We start from the raw sequence: 16,671 nt of genomic DNA, 5'->3' as shown, positions 1-16,671 counted from the left end.
CCACCTGTCTAGCATTGAACTAAATAAACTCATTCAATTACATGGGAACTACCGTCTTTTTGCATTAAGTGCCACACCGCTTCTATTTTTAAGGTTGGTTTGTGCACATTTCAGGTGGCATTTATCGTTTTAACGTAATGGGGAAACCTGGGTTCAGGCGGACTCCGAATCCGGTTTTCCTGGCTAGGCGACCAACCATTTGTGGTGCTATCTGTGCTGATCGATTGTGCTAGTTTTAGGGGGCCCGCCACCTCGAACGGGTCGAGCATAGTAGATATGAGCAGTTGGCAGTCTCTACGACACTTTAACCGTATCGATATTAAATGGTGAAAACGCAAAAATGCCGCAAGCCATATATTGGAGGAACCAGTGCCGAAGGCTGTCAGGTAGGTGTGCTACCTGAGAGTCCGTGCAGGAGGACGAAACGCTTGACGACATCGCCGAAGCCGTCGCACATCCACGTAGTTCCGTGGTTGCCTTCGGCAATGCGGACGATTCCCTCTCTTCCACGGTGCAAAAAGTCTTGAGCGTCCTCAAAGATCCACGGTGTTTCCGGGTCCTGACTTCTCCCTGTATTTGCTGCCCACGCACTGGCCAACTGCATCATCATGACAGGTGGTACGAGATCGTCTTTCGCACCGGAGATGAAGAGAAACTTTGTACCCTCGTCCAAATTGCGCGTCTTGAGCTTTTTCAATGATTCAAAACGATTGTGAATTAGAGCTGTGGGTATACAGTACTTCCCTAGCGGGCCAATCACATTGCGGCTTAATGCTTGGCTCATGCCTCCGATGGAGCTGAAAGTATTTTCAAGGATTGTGCCCCGGGCATGTGTTACTACTCCTGGCCGGGTGCTTAGATCTATGGCAACAGCACCACCAAGCGAGCGTCCAAAAATGAAGATGTTCCGTCCGTCCACATCACCGTCCGCTCCCGATGCTAAATAGTCAAACGCTACCTTCGCATCACTGTAAATACCATATTCATTTGGCTGCCCATTTGAATAGCCAAAACCGCGATACTCCAATAGGAGGATATTAGCACCGCACACGTCGTAGAGTAGCTTTGCAATTGGCAAACGGTGACCAATATTGCCTGCGTTTCCATGAAGGAAGAGTATGGTCGGCGCTGCCGCTCGTTTCGATGGGTCCTCTTGCAAGATAAGAAAACACTTCAGCGTAACGTTGCAGCCGCTTCCCATTGGAGGCGCAATGAGTCTAACAACTCGCCATGTTGGAAACTGGGGCAGCTCCGTGAAGAAGCGACTGCGATCGGGGATGTTAGGAGCGAAGGTGAAAAAAGACTCAATAAAGTATACCAGAGCGAAAAGTAGAAGAGTTATTAGGATGGTGGTCAACACGCAGGTTCCTATCCAAGCACTGGGGGGCTGGGTAGCGATTAGACAGGTTAGAAATAGGCAAAGGAGCGGCGGGACATGCTGAGCGAGCAGACCACGGTACAGCGATAATCGGTTAAAAGAATTGTTAAAGTTGGAGCATCGGTTGGCGCTGTTGGTATCCCCCGAGAGGAAACTGTACTTGGGAGAATTCGAGCGACTAAAACGCTCCATCACGTAACGAAAGACCGAACCCATTGTCCGTGCGAATCGACGAACTCGCATACGCCCAGACCTCAATGCTAAAACGGAAACAGCCCATTTCAAGCAGATTTGCTACGGCACCTCGCATTCTACTTAATCTTAAACCCTGTAGACACATCAAACCAGTTAATATCATGTTGCTTAAGCACAACAGAAGGGGGCGCAACGGAAGAGTAACACCAAGCAAAAGCCGAATGCGTTAAGTGTGAACGGGGGCATACAGCAAGGCAGTGGTAGGAGCTTTTATTTGTACAAAACACCAGATCGATGGTACCGTAAAAATCATACAGTTAGACCAAGATTTTTTTCAGCGATTACATAAATGAGAAGCCGCCACATCTTGACGACAAAAACTTCTGCTTCCTCTTCAAGAACCTGTAAAAACGATAAAAACCAAATATGGTGGATAGCAGAACACTACGTGATAGCTACCAAAACAAGGCACAAGCATTTTAATGAAATCACTGGGCCAGAGAGAAAAAGGGTTCATACCAGCGCAACATCAGCCAGGATTTTCCCAGGTGGTTTATGTTCAAGCACCTGCTCGCAGATAAAATTGGACAAAGTGGCTTCGGCTTCGCCAAGATAAGTTATTATCTTCTTATCCACCCACGGCTTAATTCGTTCCTTCACGAATTCCTGCAAATCCACAAAATATCGCTGACATCGGATGCCAAACAGCAACAGGTTTTGCATCTTTAAATAGTAGGCAATCAAGACGTATTACCGGGTCAACTGCCTTCCAATCAATCGGATAGGCGAACAACTCCTCCCTAGAAGTTGGAATCCTTTCAATAATTTGCTTAATAATTGCTCTTTTCTCAGAAATTGGGAGATTTGCCACTGCTTTTAGGTCAGGGAAGACAAAACCACTGATGGAGGTAGTAGCCTTATCTGAAGAAGGTGGTAACCAACTCAAGGCAGGACGTTTAAGCTTTGTCTCGACTTCTTCGTCAGTAAACGCTGCGGCCGGCTTCAATACATTTTCGGTAGGCTCTGCATGAACGGAAGTAGAAATCAACATGAAATTACCAAGCTGCCATGACTGATGTTGAAAAGAATTAAGGAATACGAGTAAATAGAAATTTACTTGAGGACATGGAGAATAGGAAAGTGCTTGAATCCTTTCGAGATGGTTCTGAGCCGGAAACCTCCTTAGGCGTTGCATTATCACTAGTTCTCAAAACATCGTCAGGGGAAACTGGTTTAAAGCCAGCAGAAATAACCTACGAGTATATCATTATTTAACAAGGGAGTACATTAATTTCTGAGAACAATGAATACGACCTACCATGGGCGCCTCAACGAAACCCGAGACCGACTGTGGCTCGGGAGTGGTGCCTCTTGACTTCGAACTAGACCTAGATCTTGGTTGATCAATAGGAGTTCGCGCATTGAGATTGAGACGTTTCCGTAAATGTTCTTGCATTGCTTGCTCCATTTGCAAAATAATAGACTCCGCATTTGGATCTTCCTCCTCGATCAGCTTACGACTAGATGATTCGAAAACCTCCAACTCCTTTTGGCGATCCCTTTCATCTGCCGTCTCTTCAACCTCGCGATCAGTGAGCCGACGTTGAAAAGCACTGCCCCTGCAATCATGATACCAAAAAGAATAAGAACAAGTAAAACTGAAGTATGCTAACAATCAGCTAAAATAGAGGTACATACTTGTAGAACTTGGAATCTTCGGTGTCATCATCGTATGTAATAAAGAAATCTAACAAATTTTTCGCCTCCGCTCGAATTTCTTCCTGCTTCTTTTTTTCGCGCTCTTTCTCGCGTTCATACTCAGCATGCTTTTTACGTTCACGACTCTCCCATTGACGAAGTCGCTACAAAACAAAAGGAGATTAGCAATACAATCTATGTAAATTAAAACCTTCCAGGAAATAAACAAACTTAAATCTTACATTCTGATAGGACTCCTCCTTCTCCTTAAGTTTCCTTTCAAGCCGTTTCTTAATCGTCTCCTCCTCTTCATCGACCTGACTCGGGCGATAGTGTTTTTCAGGTATTAGTGTGGAACTGGTGATACCCCCACGTGGACGCTTTTTCGGCGGTTCTCTGGATGGTGATCGGGAGCGCGAGTAGCGACTGCCTCGTTCCGAGTCTCGATCGGACCGCGATAGATTACGCGAGGAGTAACGAGAAGTGTAGTAGTCGAGCTCTCTCGAGTGCTTGCCCCGTTCTTCAGAAGGTGTCTCCTTCTACTCCATCAAGAAGTAAATGATCAATGGAATTTATGCAGGTAAGAAAGGGCTATCTGAAAATGTGGGGACATCAGCCCGACAAACGAGTTGAACGATGACATCCTAAAATAAACCCCCGACAGCAATCGTCCGATAAGGTGCTCCAATAATAATAAGGCTTCATTTATGAACTCACCGAGCCGTGTTATAAGCACAAACGGTTGATTTCGACTGCAATCATGACGGTCTGAAAGAAGGTTTGAATTTGCTCACGTGACGAGTTTTATCGATTTTAAACTACTTAGACCCTTAAAGAGTACAAAATACACTCACCAACTTTGCGCTAGTCGTCCTGTGCTGGCCTAGCATTAAATCCAATGGATGTCTGTTTTTTTTGTAACAGCGTCAAAATGAGAGCTTACATGAATCTCGTCTCACCGGTAAAAGCCGATTGACCACTTTAACATATTTTGTTCGGTGATACCAGGAACGTTAACAAACAAATACATGAGCTTGAAACGCTAGTACAGTGTTATGGTCTTACCTCATTGCGACGCCGAAACGTCTCAATTTCCTTATTGATTAAATCCTTACGCTCTCCGTCTATATCCATATCATCCAAAGTCTGAAAAGAAAAGAGTACCAGCACAAAACTTGCAAAAAAAAACAGAATATGAGGAACACTTACTTACCAGATGTCTAGGGCCTTCCGAGTACTCGTTTCTATTTGGAGATTCTAAAAACATTACCATGACAAGATAATGTTTTACCATGACCGAGCTGATATGCATCAACGGCTTCTTGTAAAATATTTTGCAAGGCGGTTTTCACAACATCGTCGTCCTTCTTAGTTTCATCATCAACTTCAGCTTCAGTGCTGCCTAAATTGCCATCTTCGCTGTCTTTCCATTTCTTCTTCCGATATTCATTCAGGAGGTCTTCAGTTTTGGGATCAACTTTCACCTTAAAACTAGTAACGACAAAGATAAAAAAAACATACCATCAACTTCTTTTCTAATACCTCAAAACCATTTAGAAGTCTCACACATCTCATCGTGGATTCAGGGTCCTGATACTCACAAAAACCGAAGGCTTGCAACTTCCCTGAGGCACCTTGAACTCGCTTCCAACTAAGGATATTACCGCAGCGCTATGGAGTGAAAGTACGGAGGAACTTTACCATTAAAAGCGACTTTATAAGGGAGTCCGGTGCTCGCTCCGGTATATTCCCCACGAATACAGTGGTAACCGGAGTTTTTTCATGAGCAACGACAACTTGAGTCACAGAAGTCTCGGTTGTAGACGGCTGTGTGGTAGGTGGCTGTGACACTGGCGCAGATGGAGGCGGTGCTGCAACGGGCGCATATCCCACCAAACCAGTTGACAAAAAAGTCTGATAATTAGGTGGGAGAGCTCCATAATACTGCTGGGAAACACCAAAAAACTGACCGTACGGATTCATCGGCGAATGTTCAAATGCGGCTGACGCCCATGTAGGGCGTATTAAAACAAGTGTCGAGAAGATTATTTAATGATAGTTGAAGTGTACAAATAAAAAAGCTTAAACAGCCTCGTCGTAGCATTTATTTGAAATAAAAATTTAATTTTGATCAAAATGCGCTAACTATAAACGATAGAGCATGGTAGTTCATGCCCTTAAATTCAAGCAGGCTTACAACAATTGTCCTGAAAGCAAATGTAAAAGCCAATGTAAAGATCTGGATTTTATGAATAAGTTGTGTTAATTTACGTTTAATTTTGGGCTTTATGGGGATTTATTTCCTATGCTGCCTCCTGCTCCTTTCTAGAGGACGAAAGAAAGCCTAATACTCGATCAGAATATCTTCAGCCAACATACAGGAGTTGGGACCACTGACATGGCGGGGCCTTCTAAGTGCCCTGTTACCAAAATCACAAGTTCAACAAACAAGTGGTGCATCCCAATTGCCCAACTAAAATTCCTCATGCATACCTCCGCATACCAATTTCGTTGTGAAGTCCCTATTATCATTTTAAAGACAATCTGTATCAGATCACCCCAATGTTCGCTATCCTTTTCTAGGTAGTAATGGCCCATTCATATACACCTCACTTTATGTTCGCCCTAATTTTCCTCGAACTATTCAGACTACTTATTAAAATCGCGTCGCAGTCCTCTCCAGGAGAATCATAAGAACTACCTCCGGCTCGTCAAGGATATCCCGCACACAGAACTGACGGCCTAACACTCTACGACACATCCGAGTGTACAATAGTTTTCCCAAGTGTGACGGGATGGGAGTACGGCATGTCACTTTACAGACTGGGTAATCACTCACGCCGCGAATCAAAGTACAGCCAGGTCACGAGAAGACCCACCAACTCACCCGATCTCGTATGACGCAACAAACGCTGGTAAATAGATGAAAATTGGTAAATACGTTTATTCTACATAACGAAGTGCTTTACAAAAGGCCCAGGAAATTTTAATACCACGGAAGCCATGAAGGGTCCATACAAGCCAGATTTTCGGGAGAACACGAACCATTTATAACATCACCCAACGCCATGTCGCTTGAAGAAAGAACTACAAGTAAAAATAACCACGTTGACATCACTGGCAAGTTGGATATTCTTCGCATTCAAACATTATCCCCTTTACCCTCACCTCTATTCCGATGATTGAATCCGTCCACCGACAGGGTTATCATATGTATGAGTGCATCGTTTGACAGATCAGGCACATTGATCGGTGACCCTGCAGTAGCCATCAGGGTTTCATCATTTTCAATGGCCATCAGATCGGCCAGAAGGCTTGCATGCACCGCTGCCTGCCTACCCCGGTGCCAGAGGATAAAATCATCTCGCAGGAGGGCTCTCAGACACGCCACCACAACTGCGCGTTTCTGACTCACGGCCTGGTTCAACGTCGCCATGGCCGCGGCAAATGGACCAATAGCAGCCGGAACACCTGGCAGGCAGATCAGACCGGCCAGCTGGGGTGTTAGACGCAGGGTTGCTGGACGAAGTGGAAAAGAAATCGGTTGAACAACTGCCGCCCGCCCAGATGATAGAGGCACATGCGGCCTGAGGGGAGCGAAATTCGAGCTGAAAATGTTTGCCAGAGCGGTAGACGATTTCGCCACCAGATCCACTGGACGGAGCTCCTTCTGCTGCTGCAAAGGAATGTTTATAGCGTTGGGCGTGGGAGGAAGATCAAACCGAAGACCCCGGGTCTCTGTGCGTCCCACACGAGGATCTAGAACCAGCCCAGTCGCACTCAGCGGAGTCATGGGGAAGAGGGTTTCCATGAGAGCCATGGCACCGGAGGACATGGCTACTCCGTGCCTAAAGAGCCAGTAGCTCTCTGCGTCTGCCATCCGGCGAAAAGCCCACATCCTCACTACGCTATTAGAGGCGTAGTACTCGTCACTGAGGACACCAAGGCCGAGGTGTGCCGGTGATTTCAAGGAGGCTCCCCGGGGCACGAGCTGCAGCAGTTCTTCAAAAATCTTCAACAACGTGGCTTTCAAATTGGTGGATTTCAAGTCAGCAGTGGCAAGAGTACCAAGGCGATCAAAGAAGGTGGTAACAAGTGCTTTCGAGGTAAGCGAACGCGTGCTCAATGGGGTATCGTGCACTGCAGAATCAACAATGTTCGCCAACGTCATACAGGCGGCGTAGCAACCAGAATCCAGACTGGTGGGGTGTCCTGCCACTTCTAGGGCGGCCCCGTGACTTCCAGCGTAGCCAGAGGAATTCGCATTAAGAGTCTGTAAGAGAAACACATAATTAGAGTAGTGAGGAGGAGATTATAATCCCTTTATTCCAAAAGCAATGGCCCCAAAGAGCGTGACTAATGGATACAATTGCCCATCGAGTGAGTGGAAAATGTATGAGAATCTACCAGAATACACGAGTGAAAGTCTTCTTGTTAAAATTACACACGAATAACAGCGTCATTATTTGCCTTGGCAGACATTTATTAACATTAAGCAACCAACTGTACATCGTCCTTCTCGCTTGCAATTAAAAGTTAAATTAAGTGAAAACTTTTCTTATTATACTTGCACCACCTTTTGCAGCTTCTTTTCCGCCAACAAAATCGTTAGGGAAGTGTGTCCCTTAACATCGAACACCCCAAAGCGAATTAATTGAAAACAACTCTACTTGAGTCATAACTTATAAAGATGGGGAAAGTTAAAATAAAGGGCAGGTCAAGTCTCACCGTGAAGACTTGGTGTAGGGGCTGTTGCTTTTCTGGTCCATGCAAGTGTGTAAAGGCGTCGGAACGTGGAAAGCGGGTAGCATCGGTTTTTGTGGATGGCAGGAGAGAACTGGCGGCCGCCAAGGGCACGGCTGCAATGAGAGAGGTGGTGGAGGTGGGCTGTGACACAGTCCCGCTGCTGGGTGTGTGGAGCTGTTGGGCCAAGAGGGAACCAAAACCGGTCATTGTAGGGTTTCCAAAAGCAACGGCATTGGCTGTCACAACACAGGTAGCAGGGATGGAGGTACCTGCTTGCGTCAGCCGCATCCCATGAGGACCCAAGTCCAAAGTCCTGGGAAAGAAAGGGAAGAGAAAAGGAGTCGACAGCCCTTCGTTAGCAGCTGAAGCAGCTTTTAAACTTAATAAAAATTACAATACTATTTTGATCAAAATAGTACTGAGAATACTCGCACAATATCCGAGTCACGTAAAACACTCGCAAATAAGTTACTAAAATTTTTAGATAGTGTCTTAAAGAATAAGGTCAAAAATGTAAACTGCATGTCAGCATATTTCAAAACCGAAGCCAAACAGAGTTCCAGAAACAGTAGGCAAGTCAAAGGCATTGTAGCGAGATTGTTTTTTTTTGCACCTCTGTAAAAAAATCTATCAGACGGCCAGAGAAGTTAGGCCAGTTTTAGACTTTGACCTCTAGGCTTACAATGAAGTTACCTTCAAACCTGAATATCAAATACCGTCTTTAGGAGTGACTCAAAACCCATACGGCGGGCCAATTCCAATATCATTCTACAAGTGTGGAATGCACCAAGGGTGCATCACAAAGCACTTTGCATTCCAGGCCTTTAAAATTTAACTCACCGAGGCGTGACAAGAGTGATCCGCCGTTTTGCCGTCTCCGGAAACCTCGAAGCGATAGCATTGAGAACCTGGAAGAGGTGCGGTGGACACCACGTCTCCCGCCACCCTTCGTAGGCCGATAGAGTGGGTGCTAGACTGCTTGCCTCGGTGGCATCAGCGGCAAACACGGAGACGCCCCGGCCTGCCGGCGCCTCCCTGGGTAGACAAGGCACATCGTAGTGGAAGACACGACCATTGTTTGCTCTCAGTGCCAGCCGCCTGCCCCCTCCCGAAGGCACACGCACCACCGTGGGCAGAATGTCGGCCAGGTAGAGCAGACAGGGCTGATGACCTTCGGCAGCCACGTTATTGGCAATAGTGGCGGCGACGATAGGATTGGGGTTGCTCGAAGCTCCCTGGTAGGGGGTTTGCTGTTGCAAAGCGGGGATGAACTTCAAGCGAACTGCCTCGCCAGGAAGTTCTAGGAGGGTGGCTGTGGAACAGGTCGTCACAACGGCCGCGGCCACGGTTGCAGAGTTCTGGACGCACCGAGGAAAGGGACTCAGAATTGATTGGACATTAAGTGAAGAAATGAGCTCAATTAGATAACCTGCGCCACGGTCAGAGAGATAAGAGGTGTGTGGAAGGTTACAAACTCGACGCTCAACGAGAGGAATCAATTCTTTTGAAAGAAGACCAATTGTCTCCTAGATAAAGAAGCAAAACCCTCAAGCATTCCAAATCCACAAAATGAAATAAAAAAGGTACATTTAAACCTACCAATAATGTCTTTGACCCAATGTTACTCATAGCCAGCATTAGTGCTTCTTTGGTGGGCTTAAACCAAGGGTCAGCTTCAGCTTCATTCGCCAAAAGTGTGTAAGCTAGCTGGATGTTATCTGCAAATACAAGAGTGGAACCTGAACGATTTTCCGCATCTTCTGCTAGAAGGTCATCCATGGTGGCAGTAATGGGTGGTGGTAATCCACAACAGGCTACAATATCAAGTAATTCCTTTGTCATCCAAGGTGGCAATGGGGATGATGAGAGCCCATGAACAGATGCCTGAAATGGACCGAGTGAAGCCGATGGACGACGAACAGCACGAGACACTTGTGCCCAAGCGATTTGGTGCAACTGGTCCAGAACTTTGCGCAAATGGTGGAGGAGATTTTCCGACCAGCTTGGCAATAGACGACCCGCAGTACACTCCACAAACTGATCAGACACGTACAATCGAGCAGGATGCCGCTGACGCAACTGGGTAAATAGTAAGTTGACTCGATGTAACCCCTCACCCACTGAGGGTGATAGGTAGCCTGTTCGCACACCACCCGCGTCCTCAAACTCGGTTCCGGGTGAATCCTCAGGCACAGCAGGGACCGCCGAGTCCTGATCATCTTCATCCACATCCATATCTTGAACCTCTCCAGATCCACTCTCCCTCACACCCTCAGTGGAGGACTGCGAACTCGTTGCTTCGCTTAGCCTTTCACCCTCAGCACCACGCATCACTACGACCACGCGTTTCTTCGTTCGCTTTGCACTCCCCCCCATGCTCACTGAGCCCTGATGCTGCTGTTGTTGTTGTGAATGCTCCGTTGAGCCCGCTGTAGCCGACGAAACAGCCCGCCTTCGAGCATCCTCTCGTGCGAGGTCGACACAGTGAGAGTAGGCCTCATCTAATCGACGCCGTTGGTCAGGACTGAGATCGGTTAGTGCAGCGGCGATGCGACGATCGCGGTCCATCTCGATGGTAAGTTGGTGCTGAAGACCACGCAGAACGGAGGCTAGAGCGGTTGGATAGGCCAGAGCGATACCACGCAATGCACTGGCGACATAACGACCTTCAGGACGAAGGAGACAGACAGAGAGGCTGGGTAACCAGGGCAGAAAGGCGTCAGGATGGACACGGGAAGCGCGTTCCTCAAAGGTGCGAGCGAGGCGCTGGGATTGGGAGCCGGAGACCGTGACGGTAGTGCTAGAGGCCGAAGTAGTGGGTGAAGGAGATGTATTTGAAGTAGTAGCAGTGACATTGGCTCCAATTAAGCTATTAAAGGAGTCCCCAGCGTCATCAAGGGTAAGGAGCCAAAGGCACCTGGCCAGATCGGCATGAGATTGGTGTTGGGCGGTTCCGGCCACTGTGGCTGCTTCCATCAACGCCTGCATGGCAAAAATTCCGGTTGTCGATACGCTTGTCTCACGTTTTCTAAAAAAAAAAAAAACAAAAGTCTTTGCACAATCGTTTTGCAAGTAAATTCGAAGAGCCACTTTCACTAATTGAAATGATTCAGCTCATAAAAACAGCCCCACAGTATCGGATGTATAAGGAACCTGAAAAAACGTCAGATCGCCTAGAAGGAGAATCACCGATAAATCAAAATATCACAAAAACATTTACCATGCTTATGAACGTTAGAAAACAAGCTGCGGATTACACAGTGACGGCAGAGCCAGTTTTGCTAAGGTACTAAATAGAATAGCTCCACAGTATTGAAGCTTAAGAGAAGAGATACGTAGTAGAAAAAGTGCGTTAAATTACCCACAAAGAGATGTTTCACTTGATAAAACAAACATGAAAATAGGCATTCAATGATTCGAGGAGTTCGACTGCAGACAGTAGGAAAGCATTATAATTTTGTCCATAAGAAGGTGGGACCACATATTCTTCCCCATAAAACTGGTAATGTGGAATGAGTGAAAGAATCTCTCAGAGTACCAAGAATAAAAACCCAGTAAAATTTTTAAAAAAGATTGAATTTCTTCACTTGAGTACCAAAACTTGATGAGAGAAACGCTAAACTACAATCAAATACAAGAATTAGATTAAGTTAAAATTTGAAAATGCATGATAATGTTAGAATTATATACCTCAGCAAAAAGCCATGCTAAGGAAAAGAGTTCGGATCACATCAGTCAGGTTGAGCAAACAATTTATGAAGAGAGGGTAGAAAACAAGAGAAAGTAGTAGAGCACACACTACCGACAGGCTGACGTGCATCCTTCCTAATATTGTCTAAAAGCAAGGGCATTTCGAAAGTGCTCACAAGTTACAGCAAGTCATTGCAAGAAGCTACACCAAAACCGCTTCAGAAATGACCCCTTGAACAAATTGCAAGCCGGGCAAAAGATGAAAAAATCAAAAGGAGTACGTAGGCAAATTGCGTAACTAATATTCATTTAGTGATACACCACTCAATTACAAGGCGATGGTGTTTTCCAAATCTTGGGAAAGGAGGTACAACTCAGACTGAAATGGAGGAACTTTCTCTAAATGCACAGTGTAAGGCGGAATTTTGCTACTAACTTAATAACTTACGCCGTTCGATTACCGGAATAGACGTTTTCCAGAAAATCGCCAAACACTGACCAGACTTTGTGTAAATTGTCCTGCATCTGTGTGGCGTAGCCAAAATTCTTTGTAGCCTCATCTCCTCTAAAAGTAACATGCCATTAAGGGTTTGATCTCTTTAAAAAGGGCATATTACTAGGGCAAAATGGGCGTATTTAAGACTTACTTGTTAAAATGTGAGAAGAACACCGCCTTGTAGCAGAAGAACCTAGCCTTTTCCCTTTTCTCATATTGTTGAATGTTGGTTTTTTCCATCAGCTCTAGACCCTTTAGAGCAGAAAAATGAAACACACTCGCACAAAAGGAGGAAAGCGTGAGGTCCCTTAAGAAAGTGAAGTCATTTACCTCAAGTAGTTCTTCCTTACGAAGATCTGCAATTTTCAGCTTGATTTCCTGTTTGGTCTTCTCGAACAATGGAGGCATTTTGCTGTGAGTGTAGCTGCAAACCGTACAAGGAAGCTCTAGTTAGAAAGAAATTATGCGACAAAGTGCAAGTAAAAACATCATGCACTGAGTACTCACGAATCAAGACTTTGCTGAGCAATACCAGGGAGTCCAAATTTTCGGTAACCCTTGGCCATTTGAACCAGTGTCAGTGCTCGCTCACGATGGCAAGCGGCAAGAAGATTGTTCTGTAAGATTAGATAACAGAACACTTGCATATTAGCTGTCACGATTAAGCAGTAATACACCCGCAATGTTAGAGCATACCCGTTCTTGAGTGAACTTATGCGAGCAGGTGCCAGTATTGATAATCCTCTCAAGAACAATCTGGCGCCAAGTGAGAAGATCGCTCCAAAAGGACAGATCATCACTGACAAGGGGTAGACGGGCTCTACAAATATTCAGAGCTGTTATGTCTCCATATAACAAAACATCTTGAGACTGTTAATCAAGAAAGGAGGAGAAAGAACCTACTGCCATGACCGGAAGACGGTTTTATAATCGTACAAGGACTGCGAGATATTTAGTCTACTAGGGGATACACCTGGTGTAGGTGCAGAATTTGTACCCGCAGCCAGAGGCGGCACAGTGTGTTGGAGGAGAAGGAGGTTGCCATCATAAATCTCCGATGCCTGCTGACAGGCCTAAAAAGCCCGAATCGAAACAAGGATTGTTAGATCGAAGAACAATATTGACTTTAGCAGAGAACGCATGGAAGCGAACCTGTAAGAGCCTGACGTGCTGATTTGTGACGATGAGCGGGAGCCGTCGCCACTCACGCAAGATGCTATTCATCACATGCAGATTCTCGGAATCAATGACCTGCAAAAGGCTTGTGGAAAAGAGACCCGCAGTATCGATGCTAGTATTGGCACTCGAGGTGTTCGATGCACTATTGGCTGAGGTAGCTTGAGTAACAGTGGCTCCGTTAGCACCTCCGCTACTGCCACTGCTGCCGACGCCACCGCTACCACTGACGGTGTAGGAGTCAAGCTCGCCCGGAACGTTGACTGCACGTCGACCCGTGACGCAGCCTGAGGCGCTGATTAAGGCTAATCGCCACTGCTCGTGCGACGGCACCTCATTTGCCAACTGCGACAAAAGCAGATGAGCTGAATGCATGGAAAGGCGAAATACCCAAACCCAAACGTGGGATTTTTCCCTTCGAATCATCGGCAATTAAACCTATTGTTTACCACTGTAATCAAAGTGTCAGAAAGGGAATAAATAGATTTGGTAATGCTCATCGGTATAAAAAATATTAACAAGACTTGATAACAAAGGGACTTTTTATAGAATTGCATAGACAACGTTCCCTTCAACATCGATTTGTTGAAGATAGTAACATTTGCGGGGACCTATCATAAAGGCGGCAGCTCCGACAGCATAGTAAGAGAATGGAGGAATGCTAAAATAAACACTTCTTTCCGCCAAATTTACCCAAGAATGGGAAACTAAAAGAAGGAAAAATGCCACAGAAATGAGAATGGTAGACATTAACAAGATTTAAGATGCAAAAAGACTCATTTCTCTCAATATTTTCAACAATACCTCAAATTTGGATCTCACCCGCCAGTTTAGTTTGGTTTCCAAGTTAACATTCAAACAGCTGTTGAGTAAAAAGTGCCTAACTTAGGATAATTGGCACTAATCAGATAAATATGATCTTCCTATTTGTCGTCCTCATTAAAAAACATGCGCAACCCGAAAACAATCGTTTACCAAAGTTCCACTACCAAGCACTCTTACCACTTTTTGAATGAGGATTTTCAATTTTCGTTGTTAAATATACCCCAACCCTTGCAAATAGCAGTAGCGGCACTTCCGAACACCCAGTAGCATGAAAAATAATAGCTGTTGAGTGCGAGTAGTACCAATCCGGAAATACGACAAAATTCACAGTGAAGTCCAAATGAATTATTTCGAATGTATTTTTTATAAAAAACATAGTCATTTTAGCTAACACCCAAAAAGCAGTGGAATCAAGCAGGAATGCTCAAGTTACTTACAACTACATTGGTCACCAGTTTGATCGGTTCAAAAAATACCGGAAGCAAATAATACAACAATGCATCCAGTGACAAATTATTTGCGGGAATGGAAGCCTCATCGGATAAAATCCACGATGCAAATAACTATGTTAACAAAAAATTAGGATTTCGTCAGGAATCCAGACACAGGTGAGACGGGTGATCACTTACCCCCGAAAGTGCAGAAAAAACCTCTGACCAATCACGATGGCGCCAGGCGAATTCAACACGAACGCTGCCTAACATCGAGGAGCCGCCAAGTATTTCACCTCCGCCCGTAGACCCACCCGAATTGGTGCTCGATGGAGCCATTAGAGATGCCAATGAGTCCAGGTTCTCCCATTGGCCCATTTGTTTTAGGGCTCTGCATTGGAAAAAGTAGACTAAAAGATTCTGCTACTTTATCAAGAAGATTACGGCCATAAAGCCGAGAACTTTGGCATACAATTTGGAGAGAGTACATATTTACCTGGTTAGTGGGAAATGTCCGATTTGTCAAGTGCTAATTTTCGGATTCGAAATCGGCCATCAGTAACACTCCATCGTCTCCTCAATTGCCCTCTTTTAAACGATTTAGTGAAACTGCAACATGAGGCTAATTTTGGATAGAAGTTCTGCAGTGGAACCACCCCACATCGAAAACATATTTAAACAACATTCGGTGGGTCCATAGTTGAAGTGAATTTATTGTCAAAATTGGGAAATCTGAATTAGGTTAGTGATAAATTATGAATTATTGTAGCGAAAGCAAAATCAATGGTAGAATGTTAAGCAGTCGTCAACGCAGCGGAGTGCTACAACTTTAAAGAAACTGGGTAGCCGAATTGATTCAGCCGAATGAGCTAAACAGGTGCACGCTAAAACAGAAATAGGCTCCTCAAAGGTTACTGCCCTTCTTGCCAAGTAGCAGTAAATCATTGCATTTCCACTGCATTGTCATTGGTAATAAAGTAAAATGAATTCCTTTCAACACTAATGCATAAACTGAAATGTTGAAACATTACGAAGGTAAGAAATTAAATGTGTCTATTTGGTGATTAAGCATCTAGTATCCAGTCGACCACATAGAACGGATGTCTACATCAAATGATCGAAAGAAACAATGGGGGCGGAGAAATGGGTTCAAATACCTACGACTAGTTTTATGGAGACACGTCATTCCAGTTACAAGATTAGACCATTCCGCACGCCACACAAGCAAAACTCCTAAAGCTAGACTAAAAATCTTGCCACTCACTCTACTGTAATTTAACAGACCACCTAAGTGATTGGAAATCAAGCGATTCGTACTTAATTTCTAAACACACAGACCTCAGGAAAAAAATTCAAAAGCATAGACAATGATTTGGTAATCCTACCTGAGACCATATTCATATAGGCGACTTTTATTTATTTGCTCGCTGATTTGCAGCAGACTGGACGAATTGATGGTCGGAAGGGATGAGGAATCACCACCAGGGGATCGATTGCCCAATATATTCATCGTTATCTCCAAACCCCGCAACAAATGCCCCTGGGAAAAAGCCGTCACCGCAGCCAGGAGATCGGAGGAGCTGCGGAAAAGATGACAAAGATGATAATAAAAATCATACAGGAAACAGATCATAACAGCATTCTAAGCCATATTACCGCTCCAGCGGAAACCGAAAAGTTTGACCACGAATGAGGCCCTTTAGACGCTGGGAGCCGCCACAGGGAGAGTTGAGACGATGCCACCAGGCGGAAACGAGGTAATCGTCCTCCGCCATCAGGTCGTAGAGAGCGAGGAGAGAAAGTGATCCTGCACCCAGAGGGATATCCTCCAGTTTTTCTGAAACCCCACTACTTCCATTCCCTTCGGATGTCAGTGTGTAAGTGAAATCATTGTCCACTAGGGAGTTATAGCCATTGCAAATCCTGGTTCGTTGTGCCCGTGCACACAACGATTCAAAGAAGAGGGCCACGTTGTACCACTGATTGTGCGTGCAGCCCACGTACTTTTGGAAAGGGGAAAAAATGTGGATGATGAG

General features: G+C 45.3%; 3 protein-coding genes across 3 annotated transcripts in view; all 3 read right to left on the bottom strand. All coding sequences in view use genetic code 11, as the record gives it.

The window, feature by feature from the left end:
* Window positions 1-382: 382 nt before the first annotated feature.
* On the bottom strand, window positions 383-1,621 carry EGR_03451 (Abhydrolase domain-containing protein; the record flags this gene model as incomplete). The annotated part of the gene is made up of 1 exon (XM_024492700.1): window positions 383-1,621. One exon carries the CDS (start codon window positions 1,619-1,621, stop codon window positions 383-385), a length of 1,239 nt encoding a protein of 412 aa, XP_024352833.1.
* Window positions 1,622-1,882: 261 nt separating this feature from the next.
* On the bottom strand, window positions 1,883-5,254 carry EGR_03450 (RNA-binding protein 25; the record flags this gene model as incomplete). The annotated part of the gene is made up of 12 exons (XM_024492699.1): window positions 1,883-1,975; window positions 2,093-2,239; window positions 2,328-2,596; window positions 2,691-2,826; window positions 2,892-3,192; window positions 3,272-3,435; window positions 3,514-3,810; window positions 4,337-4,417; window positions 4,485-4,528; window positions 4,563-4,755; window positions 4,793-4,942; window positions 4,973-5,254. The coding sequence occupies 12 exons, from the start codon at window positions 5,252-5,254 to the stop codon at window positions 1,883-1,885; spliced, it is 2,157 nt and encodes a 718-aa protein (XP_024352832.1).
* Window positions 5,255-6,257: 1,003 nt separating this feature from the next.
* EGR_03449 (Transformation/transcription domain-associated protein) overlaps window positions 6,258-16,671 on the bottom strand; it is a gene marked incomplete at both ends in the record, with an annotated part of 28,538 nt that continues 18,124 nt past the window's right edge. Inside the window, 15 exons of the mRNA XM_024492698.1 lie at window positions 6,258-6,358; window positions 6,440-7,544; window positions 8,000-8,330; window positions 8,858-9,543; window positions 9,617-11,045; window positions 12,156-12,272; window positions 12,355-12,455; window positions 12,534-12,627; window positions 12,711-12,820; window positions 12,900-13,023; window positions 13,107-13,276; window positions 13,356-13,724; window positions 14,834-15,026; window positions 16,021-16,215; window positions 16,292-16,638. Of these exons, the coding sequence (XP_024352831.1) occupies window positions 6,258-6,358; window positions 6,440-7,544; window positions 8,000-8,330; window positions 8,858-9,543; window positions 9,617-11,045; window positions 12,156-12,272; window positions 12,355-12,455; window positions 12,534-12,627; window positions 12,711-12,820; window positions 12,900-13,023; window positions 13,107-13,276; window positions 13,356-13,724; window positions 14,834-15,026; window positions 16,021-16,215; window positions 16,292-16,638 (5,472 nt within the window). The remainder of the gene's footprint in view (window positions 6,359-6,439; window positions 7,545-7,999; window positions 8,331-8,857; window positions 9,544-9,616; window positions 11,046-12,155; window positions 12,273-12,354; window positions 12,456-12,533; window positions 12,628-12,710; window positions 12,821-12,899; window positions 13,024-13,106; window positions 13,277-13,355; window positions 13,725-14,833; window positions 15,027-16,020; window positions 16,216-16,291; window positions 16,639-16,671) is intronic.

The sequence above is a fragment of the Echinococcus granulosus genome (genome assembly GCF_000524195.1).
Source record: "Echinococcus granulosus chromosome Unknown EG_S00018, whole genome shotgun sequence".
NCBI classification, from domain to species: domain Eukaryota; kingdom Metazoa; phylum Platyhelminthes; class Cestoda; order Cyclophyllidea; family Taeniidae; genus Echinococcus; species Echinococcus granulosus.
Note: the sequence above shows the minus strand (reverse complement) of the source record. Positions and strands in the feature narration are given on the sequence as shown.